This window comes from Notamacropus eugenii, chromosome 3 (genome assembly GCF_028372415.1).
Source record: "Notamacropus eugenii isolate mMacEug1 chromosome 3, mMacEug1.pri_v2, whole genome shotgun sequence".
Lineage (NCBI taxonomy): Eukaryota > Metazoa > Chordata > Mammalia > Diprotodontia > Macropodidae > Notamacropus > Notamacropus eugenii.
Window position 1 is genome coordinate 301,797,456 of NC_092874.1, and position 17,173 is coordinate 301,814,628.

The 17,173-nt window shown below is 49.8% G+C and overlaps 1 protein-coding gene across 7 annotated transcripts in view; it reads right to left on the reverse strand.

Annotated features, from left to right (window-relative positions):
- Positions 1 to 17,173, reverse strand: part of TTLL1 (TTL family tubulin polyglutamylase complex subunit L1) — a 28,027-nt gene continuing 10,854 nt past the window's right edge. For 5 of the 7 annotated variants that reach the window (XM_072596343.1, XM_072596341.1, XM_072596344.1 and 2 more), the window contains 6 exons: positions 16,377 to 16,511; positions 15,973 to 16,081; positions 11,608 to 11,751; positions 7,001 to 7,087; positions 5,095 to 5,258; positions 3,563 to 4,145 (listed from right to left, as the gene is read on the reverse strand). In XM_072596343.1, coding sequence (XP_072452444.1) covers positions 4,016 to 4,145; positions 5,095 to 5,258; positions 7,001 to 7,087; positions 11,608 to 11,751; positions 15,973 to 16,081; positions 16,377 to 16,511 — 769 coding nt within the window. In that variant the 3' untranslated portion in view covers positions 3,563 to 4,015. Of the gene's footprint in view, positions 315 to 3,562; positions 4,146 to 5,094; positions 5,259 to 7,000; positions 7,088 to 11,607; positions 11,752 to 15,972; positions 16,082 to 16,376; positions 16,512 to 17,173 lie in introns of those variants that run through there. The other 2 variants (XM_072596349.1, XM_072596346.1) reach the window with 2 other exon arrangements.

Sequence of the window (17,173 nt, forward strand, 5' to 3'; positions counted from 1 at the left end):
TAGGGGACAGAACATTTATTCTGTACAATTGGAAATTCTGGGGGAGAAATTTAGTCATTGAAATGTTGTTTCCTCACCTGGCATGTGGCCACGATCCCTATGCAGGAAGGTTTTTCAAACCTATAAGCAATGTAGATTTAAATTTGGAAATCTTGGTAAAAATGGTACTCCTTCCCAACACTGCCTCCTCTAGGAGAAGCTGCCTCCTTCAACGAGCTGTTCCTCGAGGGCACTTTATGGGATAACTTATTCTAGCTTCTGTCATGACCTCCATATACCACAGTCACATAATGAAGGAGCTGGGGATGGTAACCCTGGAGAAAAGACAATTGGGGAGTGGGAGGGAGGAGAGAGAGTGGCATAAGTAAAGGCTGTGTCCCCCCATTCTCCCCACCCCGACAGTTTTCACTCTGTACATAGGAAGAACCTGGCACTTTTTTTAGAAGTGGTCAAATGAGGAAAAGGCCCCTTCAAGGGTGTGGTGTGGTAGGTTCTCTGTCAGCAGAGGCTGGATGGTCCCTTGTTTTTGGGGGTGCTCTGGCGGCAGGGAGAGGATGCCTGCTCAGGTGTTACCATCCTCCTATATAGTCTCACAGCCTAGAGTACCTTGGGCATTCAACCTACAGTTCTTAATGCCTACCCACCATGGGCCTACATTCAAATCTTATAGTGCTGACAACATAAAAAGTCAAAAGTAACCCAGCCCCTAGCTTTCCAGAGGGCCCCACAGCTAGTGAGCTCTGAGCACAATACAAGGCAGAACGTGAGAGATAGGCAGGAGAGGGCAAGGACCAGGCAAAGGGCTGGGAGAACACTTTTAGTTAGGCAGAATCAGAGAAGTCATTGTGCCTAGGCTGGGAGTGCCCTCAACCAAAAGAGCATCTCATCTGTTTTATTTACATCAAATAATCCTTCTGCAGAAGAGTCTAAAGCCCTGCATCCATCTTATCAAAAGTATCTCATTTTGCATGAAAACCATGTGATAGAATGACTCAAGGTCTTCTTTGGCCAGACCACAAGCAGCATGGGGTGGGGAGGACTCGGTGATGCTCGAGGTGGGGAGAGAGAACTTTCAAATGCCTCTTTCCCCAAGTCAAGCTGAAGATGTTTCTTTCCCCTGGGTTAGCATCTATTATAATACATAAGGGCAGGACAGGCCTGCCTAGCTGCAGGTAGTGGGGGAAGCAGGGGAAGTACATTTTCAGAGAGCCATGGATCGAATCTCTGCTGGGGATGCTAGTGGGGGCCAGAATGCTTGGATAGGTGATGAAAGCAGGGAAGATTGTGTTTACAACTGAAAACCATGGATAAGGCATGGTAAGGTTCAGATTAAGGCACGTGGAGCAGGATGGTACAATGGAAAGAGTCTTGGACTTGGGAGTCAGGAGACTCTGAGTCAGGATTTCTTCCCAGAGCAAGTCACTGACCTGAAACTTCTTCTCCTCACCCATGATAGGGGCAAGACTTGGGGTAGCTTTCCCAGAGGGATGGTCTCTGGATCATGGGACTCAGAAAGATCATCCAGCCCAGGGCTCCTCCACTCAGGTTCCACGAGCTCATTTTGTAAATCTTTTGATAACTGTCTGTAAACGGCATTTGTTTCCCTGTGCATCAAGCAATGCAGTTGAGAGGAGTTGCTTGGTTTCCCAGACTTATTGTCCTAGCGGCCAAGGCACAGAAAAGGGCTTGAAGAAGCCTTGCTCCAATTTAAATTCAGACCCTCTTTTGGTTTCCAAATAAGGAACCCACCCCCCAGAGAAGTTAAGTGACTTCCCCAAAGTCACAGAAATAGAGAGCAGCAGCCTTGGGACTGGACAGCAAGTGTTTCAAAGAAATTACTTTGTAAATTTAAAAGGGAGAAACAAAAATGAACTTTTTCACCGAGTGACAGCTAGGATTCCTGGGAGTGGCTGAGGCCTTGGAGGCCAAAGACCAAAGTCCAAGTGCTGGCTCTTGGCCAAGCATGGGCTGTCTGACTGTGGGAAATTCCTTTCTCTCAGGGAGCTCCGAGTCCCCTTCTGTGCCGTAAGGGATTGAGGCAGGACAAAATCAGTTAATCAGACTTTATTCACTCTGAACATGGACACTTCTCAGCAGCAAAGAAGCTGAACAATGAAAGGATGAGAGGGTGTAGGAGCCCCTCGGCAGAGGAGAAGGCCTGGGGAATGACCAGAGGAAAGGACTTTGCCATCAGGGACAATTCTGGGAGGGGGCATCCTGGCAGCTCTGGGTCACTCTGCAAAACACACTGTTGACACTTGACAATTTTTTCCAGAGCCAGCTCCCAGCACTGCACACATTTCCTACCCCTGTCGGTTTTGGAAGAGCTAGAGGAAACATCTGCCTTTGCACATGACATCATTGATAGAAGGGTCAATATCTGACAAAACCTGACCTGGCAGGGTTGGGGTTTCTTTCTTCTTCAGATATTACATCCCCCACCCAGAAGTTCTTGGCACTAGGTGACCAACTCCTTGTCACCTCTCCAAAGGGAAGTTACATTTCCATCCAGTTTCAACGTCTAGAGCGAGGGAGGTGACAATATTCACACTGTCCCCTGAGCTGGTCAGATTATATTTGGTGCCCACACATGTTCAGCCCTCAGTCTTGAAGGAGAGACACCCTGAGGCCAGAGCACTGAGGGAAGAGTGGCTGCAGGACAGTGAGGGGCTGTCTCAGGAATGGCCCAAAAGACTGGGGGATGAAGACTGGGAAGAGAAAGCTGTCCTGTGAATGGGAGGACTTGTTTTGCTCTGTTTGGCCTTGGGGACAGAAGGAGGCCCAGTGGGGGAGGCTGCTCGGGCTTGCCTGAATCAAATAAACTCTCTTCAGGTATCTGGATCATGATTGGTCAGTAGAGATGCTCTCTCCCATGATGCAACTCATGGGTAACATATATTCTCAAATATAATTGTCCAGGGTACTGAGTGGTCAAAGGCCTTGCCTAGGATCACACAGCTGGACATCAGCAATGGGACCTGAACCCACAAGGGTCTTCCTGACTCCAAGGCTGGCTCATCAGCTCAGACACATTGTTTCTAAGACACCATGACTGCCAGGAGCTCCAAGAGGGGCAGTGACTTGGCCATGGGCACACCAGGGGTTGAGCCAGGACATGAAGCCTGGGCCTGAAGTTTCTCAGTATACCAATGGGCCTCCAATCTGACCTGGGCTCCTGGCTGGGCATCCTGAGCCTCACACAAACACACCACAAATTTAGTCTTTGAGTTTGTCATTTTGGTTAAATTCAGTCTGACTGGTAACAAGGAGTCATTCGATAGCCAAATGGACTGGTTTGGGGGGAGCTGGGCACAGCTGTGAGCTCTGGGCAATGCAGGGCATTCTCCTGGATGGTCTGTTAGGGATATCTGCTGGGTGGGCAAGCCTCCTGAACCATTCTGGGTTGGGAAAGGTGTCCTCTGAGGCCCCTTCTGGGGTTCTAAGGTAATTCTGGAGAACTCCTGTGAGATCATTACTTGTGTCTTTGTTCACCAAAGGGATGGTCCAAGAAAAGGAAGATTGAATCGAAGTCGTCCACAGACCAAATAGATTTCCTTCAACATAATTTTTAAAACCATGTTTTTTTTTAATTTAACTTTAAAAAACAGTGATGACATTTATTAAGTTCACTGACATGCAAAGGATGATAGATTTCTGTTGGAAAAATTAATTATGTACAATAGCAATGGAAACACAATGAAAAGGATCCAATTCATACCTTCCAATGAAAAGGACTTCTCCTAAATACTTCTGTCAGCAAAGGGGGGGGAGGGAGGAAGGCAGGGAGAAAGGAAGAAAGGAAGGAAGGAAGGAAGGAAGGAAGGAAGGAAGGAAGGAAGGAAGGAAGGAACGAAGGAAGGAAGGAAGGAAGGAACGGAGGGAGAGAGGAGGGAAAGAAGGAGGGAAGGAAGTCAGTCAGAGAGAGAGAGAAGGTGGTCCGAGGCAGTCTCTGGAAGAAGGTGGGCCTCCCCAGACTGCTGTGCTCTGACCACATGCTTTTGCTTTGGCCAGAAGGCTATTTCCACGTGGTCAGAGAAGTCTTTCCTGTGTCTCTGGTTCGACTGCCTTTAAGGCCAATGGATGGCCCAGAACGATTTCTCAGGTCTCTCTCTGCCCCATCATTCTGAGCTAATTCTTCATCATACCTAGTGACAAGAACACAGTGGGTGCATGTTGTCTCTAGAGTGGGGCCAGCCTCTGAGGCAGCTCTCAGCCACTGTGAGTGTCCCAGATCTCACCCTTCTCCCCTCCACTCCCTCTTCACAGTGGGCACCAACTGAAGACAGCCTGTCTTTGTTTCTTGGAGGCACGAGAAGGAGGCTGGCCCAGGATAGGAAACTTTCAGGGCTCTTGTTCCAGACAAGAACCACTCACTGTTAAACCCTCCTGAGGGGCCTATGAGGTGTTACAGAGAAGAGTGGGAACCTACTTACCACCCAATGCAAACTGCTGAGGGTCAGCTTTTCATTCATTTGTTTGTGTGATAAGCATTTACTAAGCACCAACTCTGGGCGAGAGACTGAGGCAAAAAGGAGGCAGTCTACATCCTCTGCAGCTCCCTCCCAGGACTGCTCTGAGAGTACAACAAGATGACATTTGTGAAGCCCTCAGCACAATGTGTGCCATCCAGCCGGAGCTCAATAAATGCCTATCCCTTTTTACTTCCCTGCTGTCCCCTCAAGGAGCTGATGCTACACTGAGGGGGAGCTTCAACACGATCAGAGAGAAATCAATTCAAGATGGTGGGAGAGGAGAACCTTGGATGAGGGCATCAGGAGAGGCTCTCTGTGGGAGGCCAGGCATGTAAAGGGAGGGGAGAGTCTGCTTTGACCTTTGACAAGGCAATTACCCTCTCTGGGCCTTCCTTTTCACATGGAAAATGAAGATTGTACTTGTCCTGCCAAACTCAGGGTGAACTGTGAGGGAACACGCTTTCTCAAGAGGAGGCAGGGCCGTGACTTATTCTCCAAGCATCCCTGAGGAGGGTCCCCAGCCCTGGCCTTGGTCAATGGCTTCCTGTGAAGCCCCACTCATCAGCTGCTTTTGGACGGGGCTGGCCCCATGTTCCCACCCCCAGCCACTCTTCTAACTTACAAAATTTCATAATTGCCAAGCACTTCCTTGGGTGGCGACTTGTTCCACTTGCAGTCTGGAATCTCGCCGTTAGGCACAGCGATGTTGAGGGTGTCATTGATCAGGTTATACTTGAGGATTCGGTCGTTGGCTGTGCTGGAGGTAAGAGATGGGGACGCATTAACCTAAAAAGACAACACAACGTGACTTTGACCAGGGACCCGGACATAGACAAACCTCATAAGGATACAATGACGGAGCAGAGCCCAGCTTAGGCCAGCCAAAACCATGCTCATTAGCTGCAGGGGCCCTGGACAATGCATCACTCAGCATCCTCCAAGGAGGACCCACTTCTCCAGGCACCTCGTCAGCTCCCTACTGTTGTACTCTAAGACATTCCTTGCTGGCTTGCTGTCCCCATTTGTCCTATCAGAGGGGATTGCTGTCATCGTCACAGCTGCTAAAGGGCCACTTTCTATGCTTCTCAGATGAGGAGCATGAATTCACTAGACAACTCGTGGCTGTCCCCTGCCTCCCACCAGAACCATGTGCCTGGTGAGAATCAGAGTGGGGAATCAATGAGGAAAGAGTGGATGAGAGAAATATGCAGAGTGGAATCACTGTGTGGTTGATGTCAGCTGTGAGAACCAAAAGGAAACCACCCAGGCTGGTGGTCGCTGCCCACTTGGCCTACGATCATTGTTCTCTCTCCACATCACCTACGCTGGGAGAACTGAGTCTGTCCCAGCAAGTGTTGGTGGGGAGGAGAGGGGGAAAGTGAGCCGAACCAGGGGAACCGTACATGCAGTGATTATGACAGTGTGAATGAAGATGACGCTGAGGCCACAGAATTCCAGCCAAAGATGAAGACCTAGCAAAGCCATCCTCCTGGATGGAGAGTAACAGCAAAAGCTGCCCCCAGAAGGCAATCATCTAGGAATCTCATTTGATCCTTGTCCTGTCTAGCTACACAGAGATAGCTATCTATAGCCTTTTACAGATGCTAAAGTCTGTGTGTGTGTGCGTGTGTGTCTGTGTGTGCATGTGCGTGTCTGTCTCTGTGTGCATGTGTGTGTGCATGTGTGTGCACATGTGTGCGTGCGCCTCTGTGTGTGCATGTGTCTGTGTGCGTGCATGTCTGTGTGCATGTGTATGTGTGTCTGTGTGCATGTGTATGTGTCTGCATGTGCGCATGTGTGTGCGTGTGTCTGTGCGTGTGTCTGTGTATGTGTCTCTGTGTGCATGTGTGTGCATGTGTGCGTGTGCATGTGTCTCTGTGTGAGTGTGTATGTGTCTGTGTGCATGTGTGTGTCTGTGTGTGTCTGTGTGTGTGTGCATGTGTGCATGTGTGTGCGTGTGTGTGTGTGCGTGTGTATGTGGTTTCCCCCTTTAGAAGGAGAGGTCCTTGAAGGCAGAAGCTGCGTTTGCTTTCTCCTTCTCTCTCCTGCACACAAATCCTTGCTGCCTGGGTGAGTGATCCCATGACACCATGTGATATAAATGCTGTAGCAATTATCCTTATTTTGTCCGTGAGGAGACTGAAGCTCAGGAAGTGAAAGGATTTACCCACAGTCACATGGCTATTCAGTGTTTTGGAGGTGGGATTTGCACCCAGGTCCCTCCTGATTCCAAGTCCAGTGCTCTCTGAGCCACAGCAGGCTGTCCATGTGGCTTCTATTTCTGCCATTTTAAAAACCTCTCTTTGGTCCTTTTCCCATCCCAGCCTGGGAAATGCCCAGCCCCTTCCAAGTCAAGCTGGGCTGTCTCCACAGCCGCCCCTTTATAGAGAAGGATGCCGTGGCTCAGGGAACAACAACTTCCGGCCGGGGGGGGGGGGGGCAACCTGCCCCAATCCCAATGTGCCCACAGTGGAAGCTCTCGAAGGAGGAGGGGGAGCAAGGCCAGTCAGGGCAGGAGGGTCAGTTACCTCAATCAGCCAGGGTTTCAGCTTATCATCGATGATGATGTCATAGCCATAGCATTCAAAGCAGTGCTTGTCATTGTTCATCACGGGCTGAAAAGAGGCAGAGACGGGGGTGAGAGACAGGTAACTGAGGGACAAAGTCAATGCACTTGTTTGCTGTCCTGGGCCCCCATCCTGGGTGTGCTATCATCCCTAGCCAGACCTAAACACCATGGCACACAGGACTTGCTCACAGGAGCTCTTGCCATCACATTCTGTCTCCTGGCATGGGAAGAGATGTGGCCTTTCAGGAGGTGAAGGAGCCTAAATCCTGCAGAGCCCACATCCTCAGCACCCCTCCGCTGGAGCTAGGTAATGCATAGCCAGGGACAGGAAGTGACTTGCTACTGTCTCAGGGTTTATCACTTGGCCCTCATCTTTGGTTCGAATTCTGTGGCCTCAGTGTCATCTTCATTCACACTGTTATAATTACTGCATCTGGGGTTCCCCTGGCTGGCCCACTTCCCCTTGCAACATTTCCTCCAAGTCCCCTCTTGTCTGTCATTCTGAATGATGCACTAACATTCCACTCCATTGCATGACCATACACATGCTCAACCATTCCCCAGCTGCATCCACGTTGTTTCCAGCTGCTTGCAATGCCAAATAATGCTGCTACAATCACTTTAGAACCTATGGTGTCTTTTGGCCTTGGCCTTCCTTGGAGGATGAATCTGGTGGCAGGAGGCTAGAGTAGCTGAACAGCCCAGGAGCTGTCTCCCATGGTGCCAAACTATTGTCCTAAATGGCCTGACCACTTCTGTCCCAGAATGAACTGCTCCTGCCTTTCCCCATCCTTGCCAGGCTGAGTAGTGTCAGGCTGCTTATAGAACTAAGTCTTAATCTGTACTCTTCTTAACAGGTGAGAGCATTTTTATGTGGCGGCTGATGGTTCACATTTCTTCCTTTGAAAACCCTTCATATACTTTGAACGCTTATCTACTAAAGAATGATGGCTTTATAAATGTACAGGTTCTGAAGGTCCTTCTTTTCAAAGACTTGTTACAGAAGGTTATAAGGCATATTTTAAAAGACTAATTGAATTCTTATTAAGAACAGTAATAATTGCTCCCAGTGACATAACACTTTAAGGTCTACAAAGCACTTTCCCCACAACAACTCACAGGAGTTATGAGAAAGTTGAGCAATTACTATTATGGTTAATTTTCAGATGGAGAAAGTGAAGCTCTGGGGACAAGTGACTAGTAAGAGGCTGCTAAGTTAAGCTACAGCACTAATGATCCTTGAAGATGAGCAGGCTGTCAGGCCAACGTGGTACAGGTGTAGTGAAACTTTGGGTCACTCATGGCCTTTTCTCTCATTCTTCCTTTACCCAAAGACAGGGAGAGGAAGGGCAGTACTCCCACAAGAGTTCTGTAACCCTATAATGCCTCCTTTCCTTGAAGGCCTCCCAGGGTCCAGACAGGCCCTTTGCTCTTGAGGGCCACGTGGGCACAATGTCAAGTCTAGTCAGTCTGATCAGGCTGGAAAGGCATCTGAGGACAGCTTAGAATTAGAAAGAATCACTGACCCAAGGTTGGCCAGAGTCACTCATGAGGAGGGTCTGCTCAAGCCTAGAACTAGGGCTGTGATTTGTGTACTTGGAAAGACTCACGACATGAAAATCACCAATCCTTGGGGAACTGAAGGATATAATTTCTCTGCTTCTATCCATTCAAGAGTCACTAAAAATTCAAGACACAGCATAAAAATCTAGTGATTGAGCTTTTCTGACTTGCTCCCAACATCTCTGAGCACCTTTCTGGGGCTTTATAGGACTGGCCCAGGGTGAGGAGATTCTGAATCAATAGGTAGGAGAGGAGCATGTACCTCACCGCTTGTCCAACCCAAAGGGTGCTGTTACTGTTTTGCCAAAAAACCCATCAGGTGAAACAACACTCTGAGGGGCTCCTTTGGTTCCAGAGGCACAAAGCTGTCCTAGTCCCCAGTCAGCTAGATGAGAAGCAGCCTGGCTCTCCCATGGAGCCAGCACTAGATCAGACTAGTGAGAGTCCCAGGCAATTAAGTGGTCAAATGCCAAGGCATTACGACAGGGTTGAGCTGTAATGTCCCATTAATGTGATGGTAAGATGACATTGGTTTAGGATAACATTACGTGTGGATGGCCTGACTACCAACTTTATGTCCTTGAACACCTTTAACAGAGATCCTTAATGACAAGTGATGAGGCACATTACACATGGCACTATTCTAAAATGCTTTCAAATGTCTTTTATGGTATAATTAGCAAAAGACTAGAAAATGCAGTTAAAGAAGACACTGGTAACTCTGTAGGCCTGACATCGATGCTTTTCAGAGCAATACTGATATGGTAGAGAGGGCATTGTTCTTATGCCTGGGGCCTGCTTCTGAATTCCGCCTCCAACATTCATGAGCTGAGTGCCCTGGATAAATCCCTGAGGAATCTCAGTTTCTTCATCTCCGTAAAATGGGGGCAATGTTCACTCTCCTTCCTTTCCTCCCAGGGCTGCTGTGAGGAAAGTTCTGGAAATATCATGGAAATAGGAATGACTGTCTGGTCATGTTCAATCCTCAGGGACCAGGGCCAGGCCTGGTTCTTCCCCAAAGTCTTTGTCAGACATTCCTGACATGATGATCCTTCCTTCCTCCTTCCACTGGCATGTCACAGACCATCTCCCTCGCTTTGGGCACAGCAATATCACTTCAGATTCATAAGATTAGAGGACCCAGAGATGCAAGATGGGAGGCCCCCAAGTCCAGTCCCCTCTGCTTACAGAAGAGGAAACTGAAAGAGGGTGGTCACCCACCATCGTTTTCTCATTTCCAATCATATCACTTTCCAATGCTCTGTATGCTGGCTACTTAACCCTTTGTTGACTCAGTCGTGCCTCCCCACAGGATTATGAACACCTGAGGGCAGATTCAAATTAAAACAACCCTCAGATATCATTTCCCACTCACAAATTTTACAAATATGGGTATAAAAGATGGAAAAACAGGGTTGGTCAGGGTGCAGGAAAACAAGTAACTAATTCACTAAGGGTGCAGCTGCAAATCAGTCTGATCATTCTGGAAAACAATTCAGAATTATGCAAGAAAAAAGAGCCAGATTCAGTCCCATTGGCCCCGAGGGTTCACTATTTGGCAGCTACCTAGAGGCAGTTAGTGATAATAAAAAGAGATCCGTCTGCATGAAAACATTCAGAGCAGCACACTTTGGTTTGTTTCTTAGGATCCAGAGCTCTATGAAACTGCCAAAAACTGGAAACAGAGGGAGTGCCCATCAAGTCAATGAGTGCCTGCAGAAATTGTGGGACAGAACCACCCAGAGCAACTCTAGTTACAGAATTCTGAGAAGCCTCAGAAGACCTGTATGAAGTGATGCAAAATGAAGAGAGCAGGCCCAGGACAACCATATACATGGCACTGTAACCAGAGAATTGAAGACAACTTCAAAGGCCACAGGATCCAGTCACAAACCCTAGCTCATGGGACCCTGGCTCTCCTTTCGTGCCCAGGATGAGTCAGGAGTCACTTTTCATTCCTATTTGACTCTGATGTTCTCAGGGATTGTCTGAGGTGGTGATTCTGTGGTGGTCACTGGCCTCCAGAGTGAGATGCTGGAACAAAAGTTATCCACATGCTTCTAACCAGGTAGGCTGCCTCGCCATCTCTCCTATTTCCCTATCGTCAAAGCAGCTTTATTTCAGCCCGCTCCCCATTTAGGCCATTAGCTGTGGCCTGGCCCCCCAGAACCTTGGCCAGGAGGCCAAGAACCCTTCGTGTCTCAGCATCTCTGGAGAGCTCCCCTGTCCCCCTACTCCAGAGAGAAAGGCAAGCCCCTCTCCAAGCCTGGGGGTCTGTGTTCCTGAATTTAAAGCTGTAATTCCCTCCTGCTCCTTTCCTCTGCTGGGAGATTCTTCCTGATGGCTAAGCTTAGTCACTCCCCAGCAGTCTGGGGCTGGTAATGGGATGGCCACAGGGCATGTGGACAAGCAGTTGGGGGAAGGAGGAAGACAGAGCTAGTCCATGTGGAGAATTTGCACAATAGAATGAGCAAGGGTCTGGGAGTCAGGACCCCTGGGTTTCAGCCCAATGTTGCCAATGAGTGATCATGGGTTCATTTCTGTTTTCTGAGCCTCAATTTCTCTATCTGAAAAATCAGGGAGCTGGACTAGATGGTTATTCCGAACAGGGATAAGCAAATTTTTTAGTATTGACATGAAATGATGTTGTGAGCCAATTTTTCTAAGGTCCATGGTTGTCATGGAATCTCAGCTTTGGGAAAGACCTTAGGGGTCAGGTTTTGCTACTAGACACCCTACTTCTGGGATGAAAGCAACTTGGCAGCGTATCACATGTTTACATGTTAGTATTCTCTTCTCAAGACTGCCTCTGTCCTTGACAGACACGTAGGAGGCAAGACTTTTAAAACAGACATTGGAACAGAAGGGAACTAGCAACACATACTTCAAAACACTTCCTACAAAACACACGCTTTTCATCCAAATGCTTTTCCCTTTCATCTCCATAACTGCTAAAAACGCAGTGCTGTGACCCAGGCTTCACACACACATAGCAGTACTCACGGCCACAGCTTTCAGGGACTGCACAATTATCCAGTGGATCTCATCAAACAGCTTGCCGGTGACCTCCTTCCCACGAGTACTCTCCAGATATAAACGCAAATTGTTCACTGTCCACTTGCCCCCGTGGATATGGTTGTAGTCATCCTGGTAACATTACAGGGAGGGAAGGGAGGGGAGAAAGGAGAGATGTCTGTTTCAGTTCACTCCATCTCCAGGAATGGGTATCACTGGCTACCTAATTCTGCATGTGTATTTCAAAAAGAGGGAGACCAGCCACCCTGAAGCAGAAGAAGGCCAGGTGCTTAATCTTTGTCTCACAGCCCTGCTGCCTGGTATACAACTTGGCACACAATATGTAATTACTATTTATTTGATTAGACTTTTTTTTTAAATAAGGAAAGAAAATGAAAGAGGAAGGGAGAGTCCAAGAAGGTAAACCTCTGGGCAGACCAAGAAGTGGAAAGAAAACAAAAGCATTTTTTGCATGTATCTGTTCTACCTGTTAAAGAGAGAAGTGTGACTTGGGGGTCAGGAGGAATTAAATCATTGGCAGGCCAGAGAAAACACTCTTGTGACTGAGCCAACAGCGTTTGGAACCTGCCTCTTCTCCCTCTTCCTCTGTCCCTCTCTCCTTTCTCACTCTTTCTCTTCCCTTCCTCTCTCTCCTGTCTTGTGTCACACGCACGCACACACAGACATGCACATGCACACACACAGATGTGTACACACACAGGCATGTACACACATGTAGACACACGCACGCACACACACACATGCACACGGACACACACACACACACACACAAACTTTATTCAACACAAAACCCAATAGTCTAAAGTAAACATTTTCTTCCCTTGGAGGCACTCTGATGGGGGCTGGATACTGATTATGTGGCCTCGGACACCTTTCTCTACCTCTCTGGGCCTCAGGTTCTTCTGTAAAATGGAGAAATAACACCAGGTGCTTCTCTAACATCCCTTCTAGTTCCTCATTGGAGGATTTTAGGTTGGAGACTCAGTCTGCAAACCCCTGAGGGGCCATTACTGCCAAAGAAGAGTGAGCCTCACTCTTTCTGGTCTCCAAGGGCAGACTCCGTGGGGCCCCTGGAGAGGCAGGCTAGGCTGCTGTTCCACGGGAGTGCTTCCCCTCGAACCCAGGCTCTCCTCCAGCTTCTTGTGGTTCCACATGCTCATGTGTGAAATGAGTGGTGGGGGAGGTGCCCGATGGCCCCCAATCCCCTGTCCCTCTAAACTCATCAGCTTCTCATGAGCAGGACTGTTGGGTTGGTACCTTTCTTTGTACCTCCAGCACTTAGCACAGTGCTGGCACATAGCAGGTGTTTAATAAAGGCTCCCTTGACTGACTAACAGATTTCCCTGCATGCCCTCTTCTTCCTTTGAGTGTCCTGAGGTCCCTACTGCCTCTAAATCCCATGATCTCAAGCTCCAAGGGCCTCACTGAGGCTCCCAGAGCCAGGAGCACTCCCCCCAGGAGGACTGGTCACAGATGAAGGGGCTCCCTGGGAGGTAGGGGGCCTCCTCTCTGAGGTTCTTTGGGGAGAGACCAGGTGACTCGTCCCTTCTGGTGACTGTGGGGTAGGGATTCTTCATGGTTCTGCATCAAATATGCAGAGCTGGAAAGCATCAATTTACAAGTCAGGCCAAAGGTTTCCTGAGTCAATTCAGCAGGAATGTGGAAGGTGGAGGTCTTGTGTGGGCCCAGGGAGACCCAGAGGCCAATGGCAGGGCCCTTGAATGTGTGTGGGTTCAATCCAAGTATTTCTCTTCTATACCAAAGCCCAGCTGTCCTCAGCCTCCCAAGCACACACATCCCCTCTCAGGCCTTTACATCTCTAGGAGTGGCTGGCAATGCTGGAGCCAGGGTCTTCAGAGGCAACTTCCACAGTGATGCAAGTGGATGTGGGGTCAGGGACTGGCATTTCTCCTTTGTCTACATCTTAAATCTAGTTCTTATTCCTGCATGAATGACTTATTATGGCTCAGCCTTGGAAAACAACAGTGAATGGTTTAGAAGACCATTCCTAAGATGCTGCAGAAGATCTTGGTCCTCCACAGGTCCCTCTTTTATACCCAATCCCTGCCTTAGATGCTAGCTCTTAACCTAACCCTGCTCATAGGCTCCCCTCAGCCACAGCAAAGAACCCTGACAGAGGGGTGTGTGCCACCCCACGCACTTACCTGTCCAGTCTCCAAATCATTCCTCTGCAAAAAGCAAGTGAAAAATGTGCTCCTAAGGTCACTACCAGAAGGCAAGGAGGGTCCCCCAGTCTTCCCCACCCCACCAAAGGGAAATGAATGTGGACAGGATTGGGGGAAACATAAGCTAGACACACCACCACCTACCTGCCTGATCATCAGATGCCAAGGGAGGTGACCACCTCAGAAGAAGATGCTCACCCCCCAAATACCCTCAGTGACTGAGCCAAGCTGACTGCAGGCCCCTCAGAGCTAACAGGACCCAGCAGAAAGTGCCTGGGGCTGGGCATCTCACTGTTAATGCAGCTGCTGAGGACATGGGCTCTGGGGTCATCCACCCAAGCTGTTCATTCCTCTTCCTCCCTTTCCAATGAGGAGAACAAGAGATGCCTTCTACGTGAAAGGTCTAAGTCTTGGACAGTAGTGTCTAAGGGTTCTGAGGGGGCCCACAATGGAAAATCATGACATAAGAAAAAAATCAAGATTGCAGGCAACTCCAGGGGCAGAGGTAAAAAAGGACATGACCAGGGACATGGAGGACAAGGAGAGGAAGCAAGCCTATCATGTGCTGAGACCCTGAAGTGGCAGTACTTGGGCTTGGCGTGTGAAGAAAAGGTTGGTCAGGTCTGCCTGGGGCCCCTGGCCACGGGCGACAGCACACACTGGTGGACGGCCATTGAGGCAATTCCAGCAGGAAGCCCATCTACCCAAGGCCAAGAGAAGCTGAAGGAGACAGCTGCAGGGATGTGCTTTCTCCACTGCCATGTCTCATGGATGTTGACAAGAAAAACATCTCTGTTCCCACAGCCCAGCTGAGACCAGGCCTTCAGCAGCAGGCCATACCAGCAGTCACACCTGCCATCTGTGTTTCAGCAAAGCTTCAATGAGAAGTGACCTCAGAGCACCTCCTGGCCCAACACTCCTGGATAAGGTACCCCATCTCCACCAGGCAAGGGAGGGGGAGGGCAAAATTCTAGGAGTCAGAGGACCTGCGGGTCCACTCTGCCTTTGCCACCAGCTTTCTAGGAAGTCATGGGCAGGAGCCCACGTTCTAGGCATTAGCTTCCTCATCTGCCAAATGAGGTGAGACAGCAGCTAACATCTCCTCTGTCTGGAGTATAACTGCTAAATGCACATGGCTACGGAAACGCCAGACCCCGGGTCCGAGCCCTGCTATGGACTGTTAACACCTTCATCAATCAGCTCACTGACTCTCTTCTGCACTGACCCTGATACACCTGGGATATCTGCAATGAGAAGTGAGTGGGGAGGAGGGGGGCCCTGACCGAGTCACTGCATTCACATATTTGAAGGAATGTTACACTTAAGGATTAGATTTGTCCTAAGAGGCCCCAAGGATGGGACCAAGCCCACGGGAGAAGTGCTCAGGAGTCAGATTTGAACCAAGGCCTTTCCTCTCTTGGAAGGAGATGTAACAAGTAAGCAGTCTGCATGAAGGTGACTGGGAGATCCTAGTGGACCTTGCAAGCCTGATGAATGTGAGTCACAAGTCAGGCTTGGTGGCCCAATGAGCTCCATGAAGAGAGGAGCTCTGCCACACGGGGTTGACCTCTGGCCTGCCTATCATGTGTGAGAAGGAGAGAGTGCGCAGGGATGGCCAAGAGAAGGAAAGGCAGGGCCAGGCTGAAGGGGGGATGGGGGGCACAAGTGCTGGAGGAGGAAGGGAGTAGATCCAAGGGCACTGGAAGCTGAAGATGAACATATTTTGGCTCGGTGTAAAGAAAACTGTCCTAAATGAGAAGAGCCATCCACAAGCAGAAGAAGCTACCTTGGGCACTAGTAGTGAGTTCTCCATCAGTGAAGGTATTTGAGCAGAGGTCACCTGACCATGTGCTCCCAATACTGAAGGAACTATTGCTCCAAGGGGAGTGAAACCCAGTGACCTCTGGGTTCCTCTCTGAGATTATAGGGTTCTAGATACAAGCTTCTTGAGGGAAGGCCTCAAGGCCTCTCAGTGCCGCCAGCACAAGCCCAGTGCTCACTGACAATGACACTGAGACATCCCAGTATCCCAGGCCTGGCTGGCCCCTTGCCTTCCTTCTGTGCCCAGGAGGCAAAGGAGGCCGGGGGCCCAGGGCAGGCAGAGGGGAGTCAGGGTGCGCAGCGGCCTGTGGCCTTGGACACTTACCCCATGCTTCTGGATGGCAACGTTGGTGAGGTGAACGAACATGTTGTCCAGTTCACTGGTGCTTGGTGTGTACTTCACGGTGCAAAACCGACAGAAGCCCAGCTTGTACCTGCAAAGATGGCAGGAGTCATTCTACAGGACCCAAGAGAGCCAGCCCCAGGGCAGAGTACCCTCTGGGTGCCAAAACACCTGGGCGGCACAGGCTCTAGGAATGATGCTCTAACAACCGAGAGAAGAAAGGAGGAGAGGGGAAGAAAGAGAGGAGAGATACAGAGGAAAGGAGAGAGAGGAGGGAGAGAGAGAAAGAGGAGAGAAGAGACAGAGACAGGAAGAGAGAGAAAGAGAAGAGACAGAGGACAGAAGACAGAGAGAGAGAAGGGAGAGGAAGGGAGTGACATCCTTACATGTAGCACCTCAGGGGCCGGTACGTCGACACTAAGACATAGAGGCGCAGGTCAAACTTCCTCCCGCCAATGAGCAGCGGATTGCTGATATAGAGAGAAATGACATAGGCTTCTTTGGATGACTGAGATACAAACCTAGAGAAAGAGAGGAAGGGTCAGTCCCAAGGCCCTGATGCTAGCCTGGCTGTGCCTCGACTCTGTCTCAGGGTGGGCAGGAGCAGGGGCCGACGTCTCTTGGTATCTCACCCAGAACCAAGCTCAGACTCAATAAATGTTTAGGGAACTGGATTTATTGGCTTGGGCATGTGACCTCACAGCTCCCTGGGTCTCAGTTTCCCATGTGTGTGATGCATGCAGATCATGGCACAGATAAAGGGCAAGCCTTGGGTTCAGGTTGGCCTCCTGGCTGTGTGGCCCTGGCCAGGTCACGTCATATCTGGGGCCCCCCTCCTAAAAAGAACAGTATCGGATGTGCACTGTGGAGGGAGTGCTGTCTCAGGAAGAATCACAGCTCTGTACCAGCTGCCCTGGTGCTCCCTCCACCAAGGGAACAGGGGGACACTTTGGGACTAAGGGCCACAGCAGCCTGAGTTCACGGGACAATGACAGTGGACTGTGGACTGCTGGGGGTGGGCAGGCCTCACAACCACTTCAGAGAGAAGGACCCTAAGGCTCCGAGAGATTTTAGGGGCCCCTGGGCCCACAGCCTAGCTGCCTCCACAGCCTGGGGCTATGGGGTAGGCTGGGCTTCTGCTCCCCTCCCTGGACCCCAGGCTCAAACTGGGAGGGACCTTCCA